The 20,599-nt window shown below is 40.6% G+C and overlaps 2 protein-coding genes across 18 annotated transcripts in view; both read left to right on the top strand.

Annotated features, from left to right (window-relative positions):
• The window catches only part of LOC133390810 (E3 ubiquitin-protein ligase CBL-like), a 30,205-nt gene extending 29,832 nt beyond the window's left edge, over positions 1–373 (top strand). The window contains exon 2 of the mRNA XM_061640204.1: positions 348–373. Within this exon, the coding sequence (XP_061496188.1) occupies positions 348–373 (26 nt within the window). The remainder of the gene's footprint in view (positions 1–347) is intronic.
• MAGI2 (membrane associated guanylate kinase, WW and PDZ domain containing 2) overlaps positions 1–20,599 on the top strand; it is a 1,014,264-nt gene that overhangs the window by 162,291 nt on the left and 831,374 nt on the right. The gene's annotated exons all lie outside the window — the stretch shown is intronic.

Here is a 20,599-nt window from a genome sequence, read left to right as displayed (position 1 = left end):
TCAATAACATAAACCAACATGGCTGAGAACAGATATAACTGTATCCTGGACTGCAAAAATGCTGCATAACTATTCCATTTCTAAATGGAGAAGGCAACAATTAAATTTCAGACTGAGGAGGCAGCTTCTGAACCATTTGTTGTGACTAATATTGTGAAAATGATGTCAGGGTCATGTAGGATTTCTTTTTAATTATTAGACCGGCCTGGGGAAAATTCTGTCAAAGTGTAGTGATAACATGTCCATTGTTCATTTGAGCATAACACAGAAATAACAAAAGGCTTGGCTTGGAGCTAGTTACAATTCAGACAAAGCATTGTTTGAGGATTTTTCTTTTGTCTTTTCAGTGCTAGAACAGCGGAAATATAATTGAACACTGCAATGAAACAGGATGTTTGGAAAGATCCCTGCATGCAGCAAATAAGTTAACTGAATCGCTCAAATTAACCACAGTCTTCCATTAGATGATGTTTTATCTCCCCATTTTTGTATTTTGATAAAAAAAATTAATAGAGGAAACAGATGTGTTTCTTTTTTTCTTCCAGTAGATAGGCTTATGGTTTTCAGAGCCATGTGTTCTTACTGTTTTCTATTTATTTATTAAATTTATATCCACCCTTCCTTCCATTTCTAGCTTCCTGTTCATTTGTAGCTTCACTTCAGATTTGAACTGGTTTCTTTCACAAAGTTGGCACTGATGTACTTGCGCCTCAATAAGTAAATTCAGATCTAAAAGAATCTTGAGGAGTGCATAAAGGGTTTTTTATTTTAAAAAACACGTAACACCCACCTGTGCCTGCACCTGCTCCTGCTGACTATGCTCTGCTTCCACTGTCACCAAGCTATGCCTGCTAGTAAGAGCACAGAGTCTCCTGCCCCATTAGCCATCATTCCACATTTATTTAGTTAAGGTTCCAGTCCATTGAAAATATTACAGTAAAGCTGTAAATAATTCAGAACGTGTTAATTCTTTTACTGTAGAGAAAAACAACTGGAAGGCACAATGCGGAGGATTTCAGAAGCGCAGCCTTGGCCCTCACTTGTTAACCTAGAGGCAAATGAGTTGAAGAGAAAACTGTGCATGGTAACAGAACAGGGATATCAAGGACCTGACTCAGTAGTCCACACTAGCTTCATAAAATGGCCCTCTTGCATAAATAGTTGTTGACACTTACTATAGTGTAAAAGTTTGGATAAATCAAAACAACAGGATTCTAGTGTCTTCTGAAGGAATATCTAGCACAAGGAAAGGAATCTTGGGCCCAGGGGTCAAATGCAGCTCTTTAGACCTCTCTGTCTAGCCCATGGGACTGTACCCAGGCCACACCTCCTCCTCCTCAGCCACACACCCTTTCCCCAGGCTACATCCCTCAGCAGCCCTACTTCATACTCTCCTTGAGTATTTTTGCCTGGCTGGAATGTGTCCTTGAACTGCAATAATGCCTCTTGGTTGCCTGGGGGAGGGGATAGAGAGGAGCCTATGAGTGTGAGTAGGAACTAGCCTTCTATACACAGATAAAATTTACATCCGTTGCTCTGTCCATTTTGCTTGTGGTCCCACTCAGCATTGGCATATAGCTCCTGGAGGGTTGCCCATATTACCCCCAGTATTTATTTATTATTTATTAATTAATTCTATTTCTATGCTGCCTTTTGGCCAAAAGGCACTCAAGGCAGCTCACAAGGTTGTGGAACTTCAGGACACTATGGCTACTTGTTTCCCTGGCACTCCTCCCTAAAGCTCCTTAGAAGTGGTGCAAGTTAATTCCCTTCCACTGGAAGGGCAAAAAACCAAACCAAACAAAAGAGAATAAACAACCAACCCCACCACTTCCTGCCCTGCTTGCCCCAGATCTCTGCCCCCATCCCTGGAAAAGGTTTGTCACTACTGATCTAAGATATGGAGCAGTGTGTATACATGGTGACATAGACAAGGACACTTTCAAATGTGCTCATATCTGTGAGAACCAGGAACCCCAAGAATGGCTTCTACTGTGCTTTTCAAGGTTGGTGAGGAAAATAAGCTGTTTTTGTATGGGAGGGGGAATTTATTTACTAATTTGATTATTATTTCATTTATGAATGACTTCCCATAAAATATCCAGACGTGATTTAAGTATAAAAACAGTTAGGCCCTCTTCCCCAGGATATCTTTGGGCTATAAGTATTTGGTTCTGTGAGAACTTAGGGGGCTTCAATTGGCATTAACGTGCCTGATACAACAATGGAACCAATAACCTAGGGAAGTGGTGAATTCTCCAGCACTGGAGGCTTTCAAGAGGCAGCTGGAGAGGCACCTGGAGGCATTCAACAGGCAGCTGGACAGGCATTGTTCGGGTATGCTTTAATTTGGATTCCTGCATTGAGCAGGGGATTGGAGTTGATGGCCTTATAGGACCCTTCCAACACTACGATTCTATGATTCTATGGTCAGAGTGAGGTATAGATTATACTCGCAATCAGCACTGTACAGAATGAATATTATCCTCATATATACATATTGAAGAAGAGATTATTATAATCTGCAGTATTGATTAGAAGTTATCTTATCCCAGTCTGCATTTGCATTTAATTTTTTTAGATGTTTTAAAGATGTTTTAAAGATATTTTAGTGCTTTACCATTTGTTTGCCACCCTGGGCTCACTTTGGAAGGAAGGGTGGGATATAAATTTAATTTAATATTTATTCATTCATTCATTCATTCATTGTACTTATATACCGCCCCATAGCCGAAGCTCTCTGGGTGGTTTACAGTAACTAAAAACATTAAAACAAATATACAAATTTAAAAACACATCTTTTAAAAACTATTTAAAACGCAATTTAAAAATGTAAAACAATTTGAAACACATAGTTCAGGAAATAAGAGCTGTCCTGGAATTAGAAAAGGTGGAGTGATGTATGTGATTAGAATGTGAATTGTAACCTTTATATTTAGTCAATGTTTAAACAACAAACTATTACTCCAGATTCATTCCCTTTTCTCTAGATTCTCTCAATAACAAGAAAACTGCTGAGTTTTTAGAGATTTCGGAAGGTCCAAATATGCAGGTGATAGGAAGGAATGCATAATTTTTTCTTCACAACATATTACATCTTAACTCAATGTCTTTGTTTCATTTTCCACCTCATATCCTTACTTTGGAAACTGTCAAGTTAAAGTTTTCAGCAAAAGGTGCAGGTAATAATGGGAAATATTTTTACATTAATGAGAAATCTGATGCTAATGAAATACCAAGAGATTAAAACAAGTAATTAGATTTATAAGAATATGCAGATTTTCTCGGAGTATTGTCTTTAATCAGCTTCCCAAAAAGAAGAGACTACATTTTGTGTAGCAAAGAGTAGAATGAACACGTGTATATTATGCAGCAAGTTAATGTTTCAGACCTTCTGAATTTTAGTCAAGAAAAATGGACTGAAGATGTGGGCTTTAAGGGATAAGTATATGGAGAAAGCAGATAGAGATAATTGGCACCCAAGACCTGGTATGAGATGTAAGTGTTGTAAAGTAAAAGTAAAGTAAAGTAAAATTTAATTTTTGTGCCGCCTATCTGGCCGAAGCCACTCTAGGCGACGTACACATTGAAATTCAATAAAATACAATAGAATACAGAATAAAATACAATGCAGTCAACAGTAACCATTCTAAATAGCAGCAGTATAGGACAATCAATAATAATTTTAAACAATGATGGAAAAATTAGCCCACCCCGGGGATCCCGAAGGCCTGTCCAAAGAGCCAAGTTTTTAAGGCTCGGCAGAATGTATCCAGGGAAGGGGCATGTCGAAGATCAGACGGGAGGGAGTTCCAGAGAGTGGGGGCCGCCACTGAGAATGCCCTCTCTCTAATCCACACCAACCTAGCTGTTTTCGTTGGTGGGACTGAGAGAAGGCCCTGCGTGGCTGATCTAGTCGGGCGGCTTAATTGGTGGTACTGGAGGTGCTCCTTCAGGTAGACTGGGCTGAGACCATATAGGGATTTAAAGGTTAACACCAACACCTTGAATTGGGCCCGGAAAACAACTGGAAGCCAATGTAGATGAAATAACACAGGTGTGATATGATCACGGCGGCGGCTGTTAGTAAGCAGACGAGCCGCCGCGTTCTGCACCAGTTGTAGTTTCCGGACCGTTTTCAAGGGTAACCCCACGTAGAGCGCATTACAGTAGTCTAATCGAGAGGTGACCAAGGCATGTACCACCTGTGGGAGCTGATGAATAGGGAGGTAGGGTTGCAGCCTTCGTATGAGGTGTAGTTGATACCAAGCTGCCCGGCTCACTGCCAAAATCTGAGCCTCCATGGACAGCTTGGAATCAAGGACAACCCCAAGGCTGCGGACCTGATCCTTCAGGGGTAGTCTCACCCCATTAAGCTTCAGGTCAGTAACACCCAACCTTCCCCTGTCACCCACAAGTAGCACCTCGGTCTTATCAGGATTCAGCTTCAGCCTGTTCCTTCCCATCCACCCACTCATGGATTCCAGGCACTTGGACAAGGTTTCCACAGCCAACTCCGGCGAGGATTTAAATGAGAGATAGAGCTGCGTGTCATCAGCATATTGGTGACACCGCAGCCCAAATCTCCTGATGATAGCTCCCAGCGGTTTTACATAGATGTTAAATAGCATGGGAGAGAAGATTGAACCCTGTGGCACTCCACAAGTGAGGGGCTAAGGGTCTGAAACCTCATCTCCCAATGCTACCTGTTGATGCCTGTTGGAGAGAAAGGAACGGAACCACTGTAAAACAGTGCCTCCTATTCCCAATCCCTTCAGGATACCGTGGTCAACGGTATCAAAAGCCGCTGAGAGATCCAATTGGGAGCGATAACCATAGTGTTATTAAATTAAACATACATGTAAACGGCCAATTGCCAAGAAAATCCAACATGATTACATTTGACTTCAAAAGAGGAAACTTCCCAAAAATGAGGGGATTAGTGAAAGGGGAAGGGGAAAACAGAGCACACGAGGGTGGATCAAATTGTGAAAAAGAAGAGATTGGATTAAATTGGATTAATTAAATGTTGGGAGCTTTATGGATGTGGGTTCGCTCCATGGTACTGCATAGGCAAACAACCAGGAGTAATTCACCCAATGCGGCAGAGCCGCATCAACAGCCTCCCAACCAAGGGTGTTGCCACCACCTACCAAGAGGGGTGACGCAGCAATGAGGTCTGAACTCCAGGGATGCACCAGAAGAGCTAATCTAGCACCTCTGCCTGTGCATCTGAGCTGCCTCTACTTTGCCTCTCCCAATAAATGGCAGCAATTCCACTTCAAGAGGCTACTGCTGTAACTCCACCCCACTAGGTAAGCCATTCCGGCCAACAACTATCAACAGCTGTGACATCTTAGGAGGGCCAGCTCCAAAGGGCGGCCAGGTGGGGCCTGGCTGAGACCCCCTGGGGCTACAGGGACCCCTGAGGGGCTCCTCTGCTCCCCTTTCATGATTCGCACCATCACCCAAGATGGCGCCATCACCCAAGATGGCGGCAGAGGCGTCAGCCCCCTAGGGAAACCTCAGCCCCCGTCTTGGTTAAGGGTAGCCCTGTGTATGCTGCGTGTGCTGTGCACGCAGCCGCACAGCACAGCCGAGAAAGGTAGGTTGAGCAAGACAATGGTGGAGGCTCCAAAGCTCCTGCCCTGCGATACGCAGCGACGATCCTGCCGTGAATCGTAGAAGGGGAGCACTGGGGCCCAGGGCAGGCTTGTGCCCAAGAACCCCAGCATGCCTAGGGCCAGCCCTGCATCTTAGACTACTTTATGTTTTCTTCTGTACTGCCACTACCATTCTGGAATCCTGCTTATTAGTTTCAAGCAGAAAGAAGGCAAAACTGCTTGGTGCAGTTGTAATGTGTTTAATGCAAGTCGTAATGTGTAAACAAACGTCTAGCAATGGTTTTACATTCTGGTTTACAGACAATCCTTAACTGGTATTCAGAGGCAACCTTCACTGTAGTTAAACATTATGCCTGCATAGGGTCATGACTAAAGTTTTATCTACTATTTTTTCCATGTTGGGCAGCATTTTTTAATGTATTAACACTGTCATCACCAAATATGAGAGACTAAGCTGACTAAAATAATAATAAACTGAGTTTGTATCCTGGGAAGATGGAGGCTCCGTGGGAAGGTGATTCCCATGTCCAGAAGATAGACCAGTTGCCTGTTATGGATAGGGTTTCACTCCAAGTAAATGAGCAGGTATGTAGGTTAAGGGTGCTCCTGGATACATCTCTGTCACTAGATGCCAAAGTGATCTTGGTGGCTAGGAGTGCCTTTTACCAGCTATATCTGGATCAGCATAACTTGGCCATTATGAGCCATACATTTGTAGCTGGATTACTGCAAGCATTCTGTGCGAATCTGTCCTTGGGTTCAGAATCTCTTGCTAGTTCAGAATGCAGCGGCTAGTTTGCTGCTGGGAGCAGATGGCCAACAGCACATGACACCTGTGCTAAAAAAATCTGCATTGGCCATCCGTATGCTACCGGGCCAGGGTCAAGGCACAAAACCCTAATCAACTTCGGTCCAGGATACCTTAAGAACCACTTAAGCCCTTATATGCCAGCTTGTTCACTGAGACCATCTGGAGGAACTCTGTTAGTTGTCACCCATGTTACGCTGCCCAACTGACATCAAGTTGGGCATTTAGTGTCGCTGTCCCAATGCTGTGGAACACTCTTCCACCAGAGATTTGGCAGGCATCCTCGCTTTTGACTTTCAGGTTTCTGTTGAAAACTTTGTTTTATACTGACAGGCCTATGCAGCTGTCCGAAGCTTTCTTGACTGGCTAGTCATTTTAATTATTGTTTTACACTGTATAGTTTAATGTTTTTCTGTTTTATTGTTATACACTGCCCTAATATTGCAATATATAAATGGTGCTATATAAATAAATATAAATAAATAGATCCTCCGTGGCGCAGAGAGGTAAGCGGCGGTAACGCAGCCGAAGCTCTGCTCATGGCTGGAGTTCGATTCCAATGGAAGGAGGAAGTCGACTCTCCGGTAAAAGGGGTCGAGGTCCACTCAGCCTTCCATCCATCCGTGGTCGGTAAAATGAGTACCCAGCATATGCTGGGGGTAAAGAAAGGCCGGGGAAGGAACTGCCAATCCCACCCCATATATACGGTCTGCCTAGTAAACGTCGCAAGACATCACCCTAAGAGTCGGAAACGACTCGCACTATAAGTGCGGGGACACCTTTACCTTTTATATAAATACTATAAATTGTAAAAATTGTAAAAAGCTCTAATATAATATATACCTCAGATTAGAAAAAGGTATGAAAAAGTTCAAGAGGATGCAGACATGGTTTACATGCAGATTCAAGGAAGGCCTAAGCAGTGAGAGGGCTTCCTTTAATAAACAGGAAATAAGGATAATGTGAAAGAACACCGACATAACAGACCAAACTAACAATGAGGTTTAATGTAAGTAAGTGTTAAGCAATGCACATTGGGCAAAAAATCCGTAGCATCATATATATACACTGATGGAGTCTGAATTGGTGGTGACTAACTAGAAAAGGGATTTTGGAGATCTAGTGGATATGTCAACGAAAATGTATGTTTCATTTGCTGTGATGGTGGAAAAAGGCAAATCTCATGCTGAGGATTATTAGGAAAGGAATAAAAAATGAAATGGTCAGTAAAATAATGTCCTTATATAGAGACATTATCAGGGAAGAATGCAAAAAGAGAATACTTCTAGTTAAAAAGAGAGAAAGACCTCAATGGATGACTGAAGAAACTCTTCAAATGGTTAAAGAGAGAAGGAAACCAAAAGCAAAAAGCGATAGAAACACAGTCAGAACCCTAAATGCAACAATACAGTGACTAATACGTAGGGACAAAGAGAACTATTACTATAGATATTGTATCGAAATAGAAGACGACAACAAAAAGAGAAGAACAAGAGCCCTATTCCAAAAGATTAGAGAAATGAAAGGGAAATTTAAAACACAAGTAGGGAACACGGGAACACACTGACTGACCGAGATTAAATAAAAGGAAGATGGAAGCACTACACTGAAGAACTCTATAAAAGAGATGCCAGGATGACAGATTCATTCACGGGGGAACCATATGATGAAGAACCAGAGGTGAAAGCTGCTCTTAAAATACTTGGAAGAATCAAATCACCAGGAACAGATAGCATTCCAATAGAGTTACTACAAGCAACTGAGACGGAATCTGTCCAAATTTTGACAAAAATTGGCAAGAAATGTGGAAAACTAAACAATGGCCTACAGACTGGAAGCGTTCAATATATATCCCACTTCCAAAGAAAGGGGATCCCAGAAAATGCAGTAATTATCAAACTATTGCCTTAATATCCCATGCAAGTAAAGTAATGCTCAAGATTCTACAACAAAGGCTCTTACCATATATGGAGCGAAAAATGTCAGACGTCCAAGCTGGATTTAGAAAGGGAAGAGGCACCAAAGATCATATTGCAAACATACGTTGGATAATGGACTGGAGCAAGGAATTTCAGAAGAAAATCACCCTGTGCTTTATAGATTACAGCAAAGCCTTTGACTGTGTAGATCATGAAAAACTATGGAATGCTTTAAAAGAAATGGGGGTACCACAGCATCTGATTGTCTTGATGTGCAACCTATACACTGGACAAGAGGCTACTGTAAGGACAGAATATGGAGAAACTGATCAGTTCCCAATCGGAAAGGATGTGGGACAGAGGTGTATTTTATCACCTTATTTGTTTAATCTGTAAACAGAACATATCACACGGAAAGCAGGATTGGACCAAGATGAATAAAGGAGGTGTGAAAATTGGAGGGAGAAATATCAATAATTTAAGATATGCAGATGATACCATACTACTAGGAAAAAGCAGTAATGATTTGAAACGAATGCTGATGAAAGTTAAAGAGGAAAGCACAAAAGCACAACAGAAGATTTATGTAACTTTAAAGTTGACAATGAGGTCATTGAACTTGTCAAGGATTATCAATACCTTGGCACAGTCATTAACTAAAATGGAGACAATAGTCAAGAAATCAGAAGAAGGCTAGGACTGGGGAAGGCAGTTATGAGACAACTAGAAAAGGTGCTCGAATGCAAAGATGTATCACTGAACACCAAAGTCAGGATCATTCAGACCATGGTATTCCTGATCTCTATGTATGAATGTGAAAGTTGGACAGTGGAAAAAGTGGACAAGAGAAAAATCAATTCATCTGAAATGTGGTGTTGGAAGAGAGCTTTGCACATACCATGGACTGTGAAAAAGACAAATAATTGGGTGTTAGAACAAATTAAACCAGAACTGTCACTAGAAGCTAAAATGATGCAACTGAGGTTATCATACTTTGGACACATAATGAGAACACATGATTCATTAGAAAAGACAATACAGAAAAACAGAAGGGAGTAGAAAAAGAGGAAGACCAAACAAGAGATGGATTGATTCCATAAAGGAAGCCACAGACCTGAACTTACAAGATCTGAACAGGGCGGTTCACGACAGATGCTCTTGGAGGTCACTGATTCATAGGGTTGCCATAAGTCATACCTGACTTGAAGGCACGTAACAACAACAATATGAATTCATGAGACCATAAGCCCTGCTGGATCAGGCCAAAGTCCCATCTAGCCCAGCTTCCTGTTTTCACAGTGGCCAGCCAGATGTAAGAGGCCCTGAGTACAACAGCACTGTCCCCACTTGTGATTCCCAGCAACTGGTATTCTGGGATTAGACCAATTAATCAAGGACAGATCTATCAATGGCTATTAATCATGGTCGCTAAATGAAACCTACAGCTTTAGAGATGGTATTCCTTTGGGTATTAGTTGCTAGGGTGGGGAGGAGAGAGAGAGCAGTGTAGAGTTATCACTTTCATTTCCTGTTGTGGGCTTCCCAGAAGTATTGGCTGGAAACAGGATCCTGGACTACATGGAGCCCCATTGTGATCCACAAGGACTTTTCTTAGTCTGTATTTATTTATTTGTTTATTTATTACTTTGATATCCCACCTTTCTTCCAAGGAGCTCAAGGTACCATTTATGGCTCTCCTGTCTCTCAATTGCATTCTCACCACAACCCTGTGAGGTAGGTTAGGCTGAGAGACTATCATTGGCCCAAGCTTCAGGTCTGAGTGCTGATATGAACCTTGGTCTTCCCAGGTCCTAGTCCAACACTCTAATCACTACACCGTACTGGCTCCCAGTAATGCTTTCTTGTCATTACTGAACAAACTGGAGTCATATTTCATGACAACAGAAGCAAAATCCACACTTTCATGTACTGCACTGCTCCTGTGTGGATTGTGTGAATAAAATGAAAGCAAGTTCAATAATGGAGGCAAGTGGTATGGGTGAAATGCCAAGGACATGGCTTGTTCATTGGACTGGAAGAGTATTATACTTTACATTATAAAATAGAGCAATGGCATAAGGCCATTAATGCCAAGTGCCCTATTAAAAGAAATGTCTATTTTGGTATTGGGTATTTTTTTCTTAGAAAAGCATATACTTCAGGATAAAGCAGGTTTCAGCCATAAAGAATGTGTCATTCTATTTCAAAAACCAGAAAAGAATGGCAACTTGTTAACGCAAAAAGTTATATTATGTCCAAAAATGGAAAAGGAAAATTCAGTGGAGAATAAATGGTTTCACATAGAATCAATGTAAAATAAAACGATCACAATAGAAGTTTGTTAAAATAACCTTCATTCTTCCTTCACTTGCTTGATTTTTTTTCAAAGAGAAATAAAAGAAATTAATATAGATCTACAGAGGAAAATGAAATTCTTTTAAAAGTTTTTCTATTCATGATAATACAGTTCACCGTAGTAAGTTTTTTTATTTGATTTTTTAAATTTTTCTGTTTAAAAGTATTGCATATTTTATCTTAACATTGCTTGCATGAAGAAGTAAGTCTGGATCTGTTTGCTTTAATATATATCTTTGATATAATAATGTTTCATAATGATCTAAATATAACAACCCTGTGCAGGCATTTTCACCCTGCACATGGTAGGATAGTTGTTATTGCATTATTGGCCTTATATCTACCCCACATATCTGACCTTCGCATTTTTATAAAAAATGTTTGTATGCATAATAGCCTGTGCATAGATGGCAATCTCATGGTCAGTAGATCCCATTTCCACACACACACACTACTGCTCAGTTAACATCCTCTTACATGCACATGCTATGATGCATATGTTCTGACCAACCCATGGAAGATGGGTGCACAGAAGGGCAAACCCTGTTACTAGATTCACAATTTCTTCTTTCCATGCATACAGTGAACATATGCATAGGACTATTGCTTGTATGGATTTTATTGCCATGGCTTTATCATGACTTATCTTTAGTTGTATTGCAGACTGAGATGTTGATAAAGGTTGCTATGTTGATTTACTCATCTTTTTCAAATGAAATTGGCTTGTTTTGCATGTACTGCTAAACCATAGTTTAGGGCTATGGGAATGAGTCTTGGTAAGTCTTGGACTCATGCACTCTCATTCTTTTATCTACAAACCGATATGTTTCATGATAAGCCAGTTTCAAACCATGTGTTTGAAGGTGGCATATTAAACTATCTAGAATAGTTTTTAACTGGGAACCCTGGTTAGAGCTAAGTTGGATTTCAGTAAAAGTGACACTAAATGCTCCCAAACCCTCCTCCTAGGGGCATAGTTGGAGTAGAGGAAAGGGGGAATGTGTAAGTGTAACACTTTTCTTACCCTCATCCATGTAACACTAAACTATGGTTTAGCATTACATGTGCAAATGGAGTCCTGCAATATTAGTCATGTGCTATAGTTAACCTTGTCTGGAACATTTCTCTACAAAACGTTGTCTAGAAAAGTGGTGGCTTTTTACTTAGACAAATGTAAAAGATATAGTGGTAAAATTGTAAGATTACAAAAGACTCTCATAGCAAGAAGCTATCTGGCCAGTTAACCATTAAATTTAAAAGGTGCAACACTAGAATACTGGTACCATAAAATTTGGTATTCTGCTTATATAGAGAAAGAGAAACTGACTAGCAAACTCAGAGTTTTGCATGGAGCTTCAAAAGCAGACATTTTTGTTAGTGATTGGCATGATTTCATTGCATTTGTTAACATTAAGGAAAATAACAAAATTTACAATCTCACTGTGCAAGAATTTGGAACACATAATTTATTTAGCATTTATTATTTCATGCATTAATGGTTTTATAATTGGTTATCTTAGTCATTGCTTTTCTGTTGACCTTCTGAATATCTCATCCTTCTTGGTTCCATGTTGTGGTCGAGGGTCGAAATAAGACATGCACCCAGCAAGCTGGGTTGAACAAAGGGCCACTTTATTAAACTATAACAAACCCCTTAAACTAACCTGCAGAGGGGAAACATATGTCAGGGAACTGTCTATAAGCAAGCAGTTGAAATACAGCTCTCAGGCAACCAGCCTTGCTGGGGCAAGGGCAAGCCATTCTGCTTACCCTGTACCCCACCACACCCTGTAGGTGAGCAGGGGGGTCTTCCTACATCACCACCCCCTGGGGCCCTACAACTCTGGGTGGATGAGGTAAGTTGGCCCCAAAAGCAGCTCATATCCTGCCCTCAGGCCGTAAAGCCCTGACAGACAGGCCTCCAGAGCCACCAATCATCTCCTGTCCTTACCTACTTCCCTTCCTGCACCTTGCCGCCACAAAATGGGGACAAATCTCTATTTAGTCATCCCTTCACCCCACTGCTGAGAATCACACCTCGCAGACACTTCTGCAGGTCATCTAGAAATATGTTATTCCCTGAATCTGCCAGGTGAACTCCATCAGCCCTATAAAGCTCAACCCTACAGTGCTGAATATGGGGCTGATGTAAAGCCAACCCCCCATGTGCCAGAAGAGCCAACCGAATCTGCCAGTTGACCTTCTTACTTGCCCTATCCATCCCCCTTGGGTCCCCCAAACAATGTCAGACCCTGTGAGGAAGTATGTCTGACCATATCAGACAAACCATAAGCCAGTGTTGCCTAACAAACTGCATGTCCTCACATGCCTGAAAACTGAGGGCCTTGCCCTTAAGCAAAGCAAGGTCATTCCCACCCAGGTGAATGACTACAGCCTGCAGAACCATCCACACCAAACCTTGCTGGAATAACATGGGTAGGAGCCCATCCCAGCGTATCTAATCCTCCTTGTTTCCATGTTGTCTTCATCATTGGGGTATGGAAGTGGTTTTATAGCTGGGGATAGAGCTGTTTGTATATTTTTCATGTATAGCTGCTTTCTTTTTCTTCCTTAAATTGAAAATAACAGTACAATACGTTTTTTAAAAAATTCATTTTGGGGGGAGGGTAAAATCCCCAACCTCCAATAAACCATGTTTGCTACTTTTACTATTTTGTCTTCTGCTGAATGTCCTTGCAGCAGATAATGCATAAGAAGTGCTATAGTGTTAGGGCCTATGTTGGATATAGAAAGTTCTAACCAGCTAGACCCTGATCTGGGTTACTCTGGAATCTAGACTAGAGTCTAAATGGCATCCAAGACTCTAACACTAACACCCTATAATTTATTATTTATTTATTATCTGATAATCCCAACACTGTTGAAAAAATAGGTTTTTTTCCTCATCTATGAAGTAAAGGCAGTAGGGGACAGTAGTGTATTGCCAGTGGGAAGCAGAACTAATGATTGATTCTCTCTAGTGTAAAGTTATTCTGATTGGTTTGTATCTGATATTAAATATGTTGAACTGTATTTATTTTTATTTTGTACATCACTTTGATGGCACAGTATGCCTCTGAATCAGTAGTGGACAGTATGGTGGGGCAACGGTGCTCACCTGACCTCCCAACAGCTGAGTCACTGCTTCTTATGGGGAAAGAGAGTGGGAAGGGGGAGGCAGTGGGGAGGTCAGTGCACTGCAAATGCACCAGCAGGAACATTGGATTGGTTTCTGCTAGAGCATTTGCACCATGCCCACCTTGCTACTGCCTAACCAGTCCTCCTTTCCTTCCCACTAAGCAGCAGCAACTCAGCTGTCAGGAGATCAGGTGAGCGCCATTGCCCACCACATTGTCTGCCGCTGCTCCAAATACCAGTTGCTAGGTATCATGTATGGGAGAGTTTAGCTGTACTCATATTCTGCTTATGGCTTCTCATAGACATCTGGTTGTCCACTCTGAGACTTAATGCATTTGGATAGGCATTGGTCTGATCCAGCATGATTGTGTAGTCTTATGCTACGTTTGTCACCCTGTGACTGATACAATTTGAAGTGCAAAGAAGCTTCACTGTAAGATGGTGTGCTTTCTACAGGGACATTTTTATTGTACAAATAAATTATTGACAAGCTGTCTCGTAAACCCAAGTCCATCTTATGGTTCAAACTTTTCTTATATAAAACTCAGTGCTACATTTTGTTGTTATATGCCTTCAAGTTGATTACAACTTATAACAATCTTATGAATCAGCGACCACCAATAGCATCTGTCATGAACCACCCTGTAATCTTGTAAATTCAAGTCTGTGGTTTCCTTTATGGAATCAATCCATCTCTTTTTTGGTCTTCCTCTTTTTCTACTCCCTGCTGTTTTTCCCAACATTATTGTCTTTTCTAGTGAATCATGTCTTCTCATTATGTGTCCAAAGAATGATAACCTCAGTTTCATCATTTTAGCTTCTAATGATAGTTCTGGTTTAATTTGTTCTAACACCCAATTATTTGTCTTTTTTGCGGTCCATGGTATGCACAAAGCTCTCCTCCAGCACCACATATCAAATGAGTTGATTTTTCTCCTATCCACTTGGCACAGGTATTTTCCTCTATACATTGGGGACCTTTCTTCAGAACGGGTGTGGAAGCCCTTGTGAATATGGAACTTTACAAATGAATAAGTTCTGCTGGTGTTATGTGGGGAGGTAGTTTTGCTTTACTTGCTATAATGTTACCTTGTAAGTGTTGTTGCACTGTCCTCATGAGTCAACAGACAATGATTTGTCTGTTTCTGACTCAAACCTTGTACATAATGTAGAAAGCCAGTTTAATTTTTTTTAAAATAAATAAAAATGACAGAGAAAAATGTCACAAGAAGTAACTATATTAACTATGGTCTGAGCCTTTGTGCATTTTTGTTCTGAACGTTTTGTTATCTCTTTCATGAGATTCACTGTCCTAAAACCACAAAGCATTCTTGGCAGATGATGAATAGAGCTGCTGCATAACTGTCTAAGAATGTCATGCCCAGATTGGACAAATTTGAGCTCAAAATTCCATCTAAATTTGGCTCCAGTGGCATGAAGCATCTATCTAATTTCTCATGAGCGTTATACAGCCATATGGCTTTGCATAAGTTTTGATTTGCAGAACTGACATTCTAACTACAAATAGTAAAAAGGAGTTTTAATCATTTCAGCCTTTTAAAAAGAATCTTACTGCTAATTTGCTCATAATGGCATGCTGAGATTAAGTTCATTTTTGCTTAAGAGGAACAAATGTCACCCATGGAATATAGGAATGAGTTATGTCACTCTTGAAAAGCTAATCATTTTTTCACATATTTTACTGCAAAAGATGAAAAAAACTCAAAATCTTTTCTACAATTGCATGCTAATGTGTGCAAGAGAATTCCCATTTACAAAATTAAACATGTTGATTGATGCTACATCAGAATTGAAATCTTGGAGTTGTATTCAGCAAAGTCATCCTATTCACACAAGGACTTTTACAGTAGGGCCCCACTCATATGGCGGGTTACTTTCCAGACCCCTGCCTAAAAGCTAAACCTGCCGAAAAGTGGAACTCATTCAATAGAATGGTGCCCGACGCCCAAAAAACGCTGTAAAAGCGGAACAAGCACTGTATGAGTGGGCCCTTACTCTAATTGAAAGCTGCCATATTAGCAGAACGCCAAAAAGCAGGCTGCCAAACAGCGGGGCCCTACTTTACATCCACAATGAAATTTCCCCTCTCCCTGCATGTCCTCTATGCTCCACCAAATCAGCTCCAGAGGCTTGGGGAAAACCCAGAATAGATGTGAGGGGGTCACATGAAGAGAGAGTAGAGGGAGGGGAAATTCCATTGTGCAAGCAGAAGTCCTTGTACAAACAGGATGACTCTGTTGGATATAACCCTTGGTGTCAAATTCCCTCCAAAATGGTTATGCTATCCTGTATGTGTCTGCTGCATGTTGTCATTTTTCTTAGCAGTTAAATCTATTGATTTTGCACAGCTGAGAATAATATATCTTAATCTGCAAATTGCACAGAGAAGCCCCTATGGACATGGACTTCAAGCATTCATTAGATGTGCTGCATTGCAGGCATCATTCTTATGAAAGCAGCCTTTAAATGATTGCAAAAGGGCTTGGTTACAAGGGGCAAAAACACAGAACAGGGAACACAAGCAGGCCCTGTGACACAATGCTGTAGTGTGGAGTGTTCCTGTTCAGGGTTGAAGCCAGTACGATCAATTCCAGTTCTCAGAATGGACGAGACTAATTCTGTCCCATCCTGTCTCCAGGTGGATTTTTAATGGAAAATCCTTGAAAATCTACCTGGAAACATTTAAAATGCAGTTAAAAGGACTTAGCAGGTTTGAGGGTTGTACTCTGCCTCCAATCCAATCCTTTTTTCTTTAAAACGTTTGAAAATCGCATGTCCAGCCACCAAAACCTGAGCTGCTAACCTTGTTTTTTCCCTACAATTCTCCCCACGAGCAATGAAACGTCATCAAAGCCCATCATTCCAGGGAGACTTTCTCTGTGTTCATTCAAGGCATGTGGTGTCAAGGAACCCTCTGCAGTAGCCACTCAGGCTGTGGGCAACTGGACATGTGATTTTCAAAAGTTTTAAAGAAAAAAAATTGGAGGAGGGGGAATGAATGGAATCTACTGAATATAGATTCTGAAGTGCACCATTGATCTCATCCAGGTCATAATCTGCCTTTTGGAATCTGAGTAGGGTGGTTTCTTCCTCCATCCCTGCATCCAGTCATACTTTCCTCCAAGTTATTCCACTCTGCTCCCTCCTTGTCATACATTCCCTTCCTCCAGCTCACACAAGTCAAAAAATTGATGTATTTATTTAATTTAAATTTAAATCTGTGACCACTGAATATGCTAATTGGGCTGTATTTTGGGGAAGGGGCTTCATCCATAGAATTTTTTTTCTAAATAGTTTTTCTCAATTATTTTTTTATTTAATTTATTAAATACATTAAAACATTAAAAATCTCAACAACAATAATAAAATTTTGTACTTCTCTGGTTTTTGTGTGTGGTGCCAGTTTGCCTATATGACCAGCACTCAGTGAACTGTGTCTGCTGTTCATTTGTATGATTCCTGCTAATTCTGCAGTGGGCAGAACTGGGAGACATCTGTAAATCTGACCCTATATTTCAGCATAGGAAAGAAGTGAGCAGGCATGTAAGTTGGTCCTTAAGGTATTCACAGTGAGAAGGGAACATACCCAGCATTAATTCAATTAATGTCTATAAATATTCTCATGTCCTATGTGTATGCTCTCTTTTATAAAGTAGTTGGGTTTGAGAACCAGTTTTAACCAAATGGTATTCCTTCAGCATTCTGAACGTTCACATTCTGACATTTTACTTCAGTGCAGGAACTTCACAGGTTCAGAATTAAGCATTCAGCTTATTATCAGGTAGAAAACTAGGTTGCTGCATGTAGTGATCCAAAAGGAATCTGGGTTAGATTCGAAGGTTTCCTTCATCTGATTGAAGGAGTCTTCCACTGACAGAAGACATCTTCCTCGGCTGCAGAAAGAGAACTTTTAGATCCAACCTCTTGCTAAAACCTACACAATACTAGTATAATTTATGATTTATTAATGTATGTACCACTTATTTGCCAAGATGGCTTCTAAGTAGTTTACATTCTCTTTTAGTTCTTGTTATCAAGTAGGTTGAAAGTATGATGTAATGACTGAGCCTATATCCCTTTAAAGCACTACAATAAATGTTTTGCTTTGCTTTCACTGTTCTTTTGCTATCTTGTACGGTGTTTCTGCATGACCTTATTTTCTGAAAACTATATTTTACATAAATATTAATTGACCTTCTTTTAAAAACAACAGCCTTGTTACAAAACTAAATAATTAACTGAATTCTTATACATCCATTTAATGTACAGACAAACAATAAAAGGCCTGAATTAAGTGCAGCAATGAAATCTTAGGTCATATCTAGCTGAGAAATGACTCCTAAGTGGGAACAAAGATGAAGTACAAGAAAAGAATTGACAGCAACTAGTTGAGATGAAAAATATATTTAATTCCAACTTTGGGTCACAACACCCAAAGTGTGTTGTCATTGTGTGCTGACATTGTTGGGACATTTAGAAAACAAACGTTCACTAAAACAATGCTAGTTAAGAAAATTATGTAATGAAATTAAGCTAAATAATCTCTCATATATTATACATTTAAAATGTCAGAATAAACTCTTCTTATGCCTTTTATTTAAATTGTCTACTTATTTATTTATTTAAACAAAATGTATAGGTGATCAAAAATCTCTAAGTGGTTTTCATAAAATGGTGTAAAATATTTCTCAAATGAACTTATGAAATGGAAAATATTCCACACACAAAAAAAGAGCGCCAGATAATTTTTCCATTTTGGTAAATTTTCCATGGAAAATTTGGTAAATTTTCCATGGAAAATTCCATGGCTTCCCCCAGGCACCTGGTTGGCCACTGTGAGAACAGGATGCTGGACTAGATGGGCCACTGGCCTGATCCAGCAGGCTCTTCTTATGTTCTTATGTTCTTGTGCCTCATATTGCTTGTTTGATTATCATGATGGAGTACAGAATACGTAGAAGCATGTATTTGAATGCAAATGATCAATGACCTACAGTAATTTCAGAAAGCTCCACCATTTCTGTAAGCTATGTTAAACTCTATAAAATGTGTAGCCAATGAGTGGATTCATTACAGAGCAATCCAAGTGCCAGGGAGCTGGCAGAAGGGGGGCTGGTGGAGGAGAAGCTGGAGAAAAGCTCTGTGGGATCTTCCTCTCACTTGAGAATGTGTGGCTTGGCTGGCCAGGAAGCACTGGCTCTGATGAACAGGCCTCCCGGGGAGTAAACTTCCCCCGTAGGCCACAATGGAAATTTAGGAAAATAAATTTACTGCACCGGCCTTTTGGCTGGCAGAGTTTGTGGGGTGATTGGGACCTGGGGAAGGGATCTGACCACAAGGAGGATCTTGCATAAGTCCCCCCCCCATGACTCCTCTCCCACCACACCCCTGGAACTCCCTGTTTTGGGGGCTTGCGTTGGCGCTCCGTCTGCCGGCCTGCCATCACTGGAGGACCCTGGCAGCACCGGCAGGTTCCTGGTGCCACCACGACTCAGCCATGGTGGAGGGCTATTGCCAGCGAAGGCTGATGGAGCCCAGCACAGCTGGGAGCCTGCCAGTGCCGGCAGGGATCTGCAGCATACAATTCACCCCAGCCCAGCAGAAAGTGAGTTGGATTGTGCCCTTAGTTATTTTTGTTACATCCCACATCTTAATTCTATATAGAGAGAAGCCAGGAAATCAGTGTTTAAAATGGAGCACAATTGCTGTGCTACTTCAGAGTAATAACTGGCAACATAATGCTACAAGAGTATGTAGCAAAGGCGTAATGAGAGTGGAACTGGAGATTGATAGATTCTGTGACATCCCAAAAAAACCAAACCTGATTTGAAAGGGGCCTTTTGCTAATGAGCATTATTATTTATTGAATTTAAATACCACCCTTCTTCTCCAAGGAGCCCAGAGCAGCAAACATAAAACAATTTAACAAGAAAAAAAGCCTACGAAAAACATTTTAAAACATTCCAAAAACACAATTACCACTGAAAACTTCCTAAAACACAATTAAAAATATTATTTCATCAGTGATCTTTGGACTGTATGAAGTCCCCTTCAGTCATCAAATTCCTCCTGAAAGTCAATAGTGATGGAGACCAAACAACAAAAAAGAGTTTCAGTCCAGTGGAAGCTTTGATGTAAGGAATTGTTTCTTCATTTTCAGAAGAGTTGTGCAGGGTAGTTTTGAATTGCCTGAAGTGGTTGGGAGATAAATCCTCTAACAATGTTGTCCTGTTTCTTGATTTTACTGAGGAAATCCATACTGCAATATTAAGCCAGTGTTTCCCCCTTCTACTCTTCAGATTGTGGCACTTGTAGCTAATATAGTAAGGTGCAAGCTGGTAAAAGCCTTCATTTTTAGAATATAGGCTGTGAATTGCTCTTTTACTGAATGGTTTCAAATTGTATTTGGTTTTTGACTGTTCTGTTATTTTCAGCTCCTGTTTTAGGGGTTTATTGTCATATAGTAGTCATTCAAATTTATTTTACCAGTTTTTGACCTTGACCTTCTGATACAAGTTCAACATAAAATTTCCATTGCATAAATTACAATATAGTAAAGAAATAAAATAAAAGTTAAAATAAATTTTAAAGAACTATCCACTACAATAAAAATCCCGTTCCGCGCCCAGTACTTACTGGGCAAAGGGGCGAGCTTGTGGCCACAGCCGAAGCCTGGGCTGCCATCTTGGGTGGGCGTGCGCATGCGGCGCGCCGACGTGCCACGCAGCAAGGGG

This window comes from Rhineura floridana, chromosome 8 (genome assembly GCF_030035675.1).
Source record: "Rhineura floridana isolate rRhiFlo1 chromosome 8, rRhiFlo1.hap2, whole genome shotgun sequence".
Taxonomy (NCBI): domain Eukaryota; kingdom Metazoa; phylum Chordata; class Lepidosauria; order Squamata; family Rhineuridae; genus Rhineura; species Rhineura floridana.
Note: the sequence above shows the minus strand (reverse complement) of the source record. Positions and strands in the feature narration are given on the sequence as shown.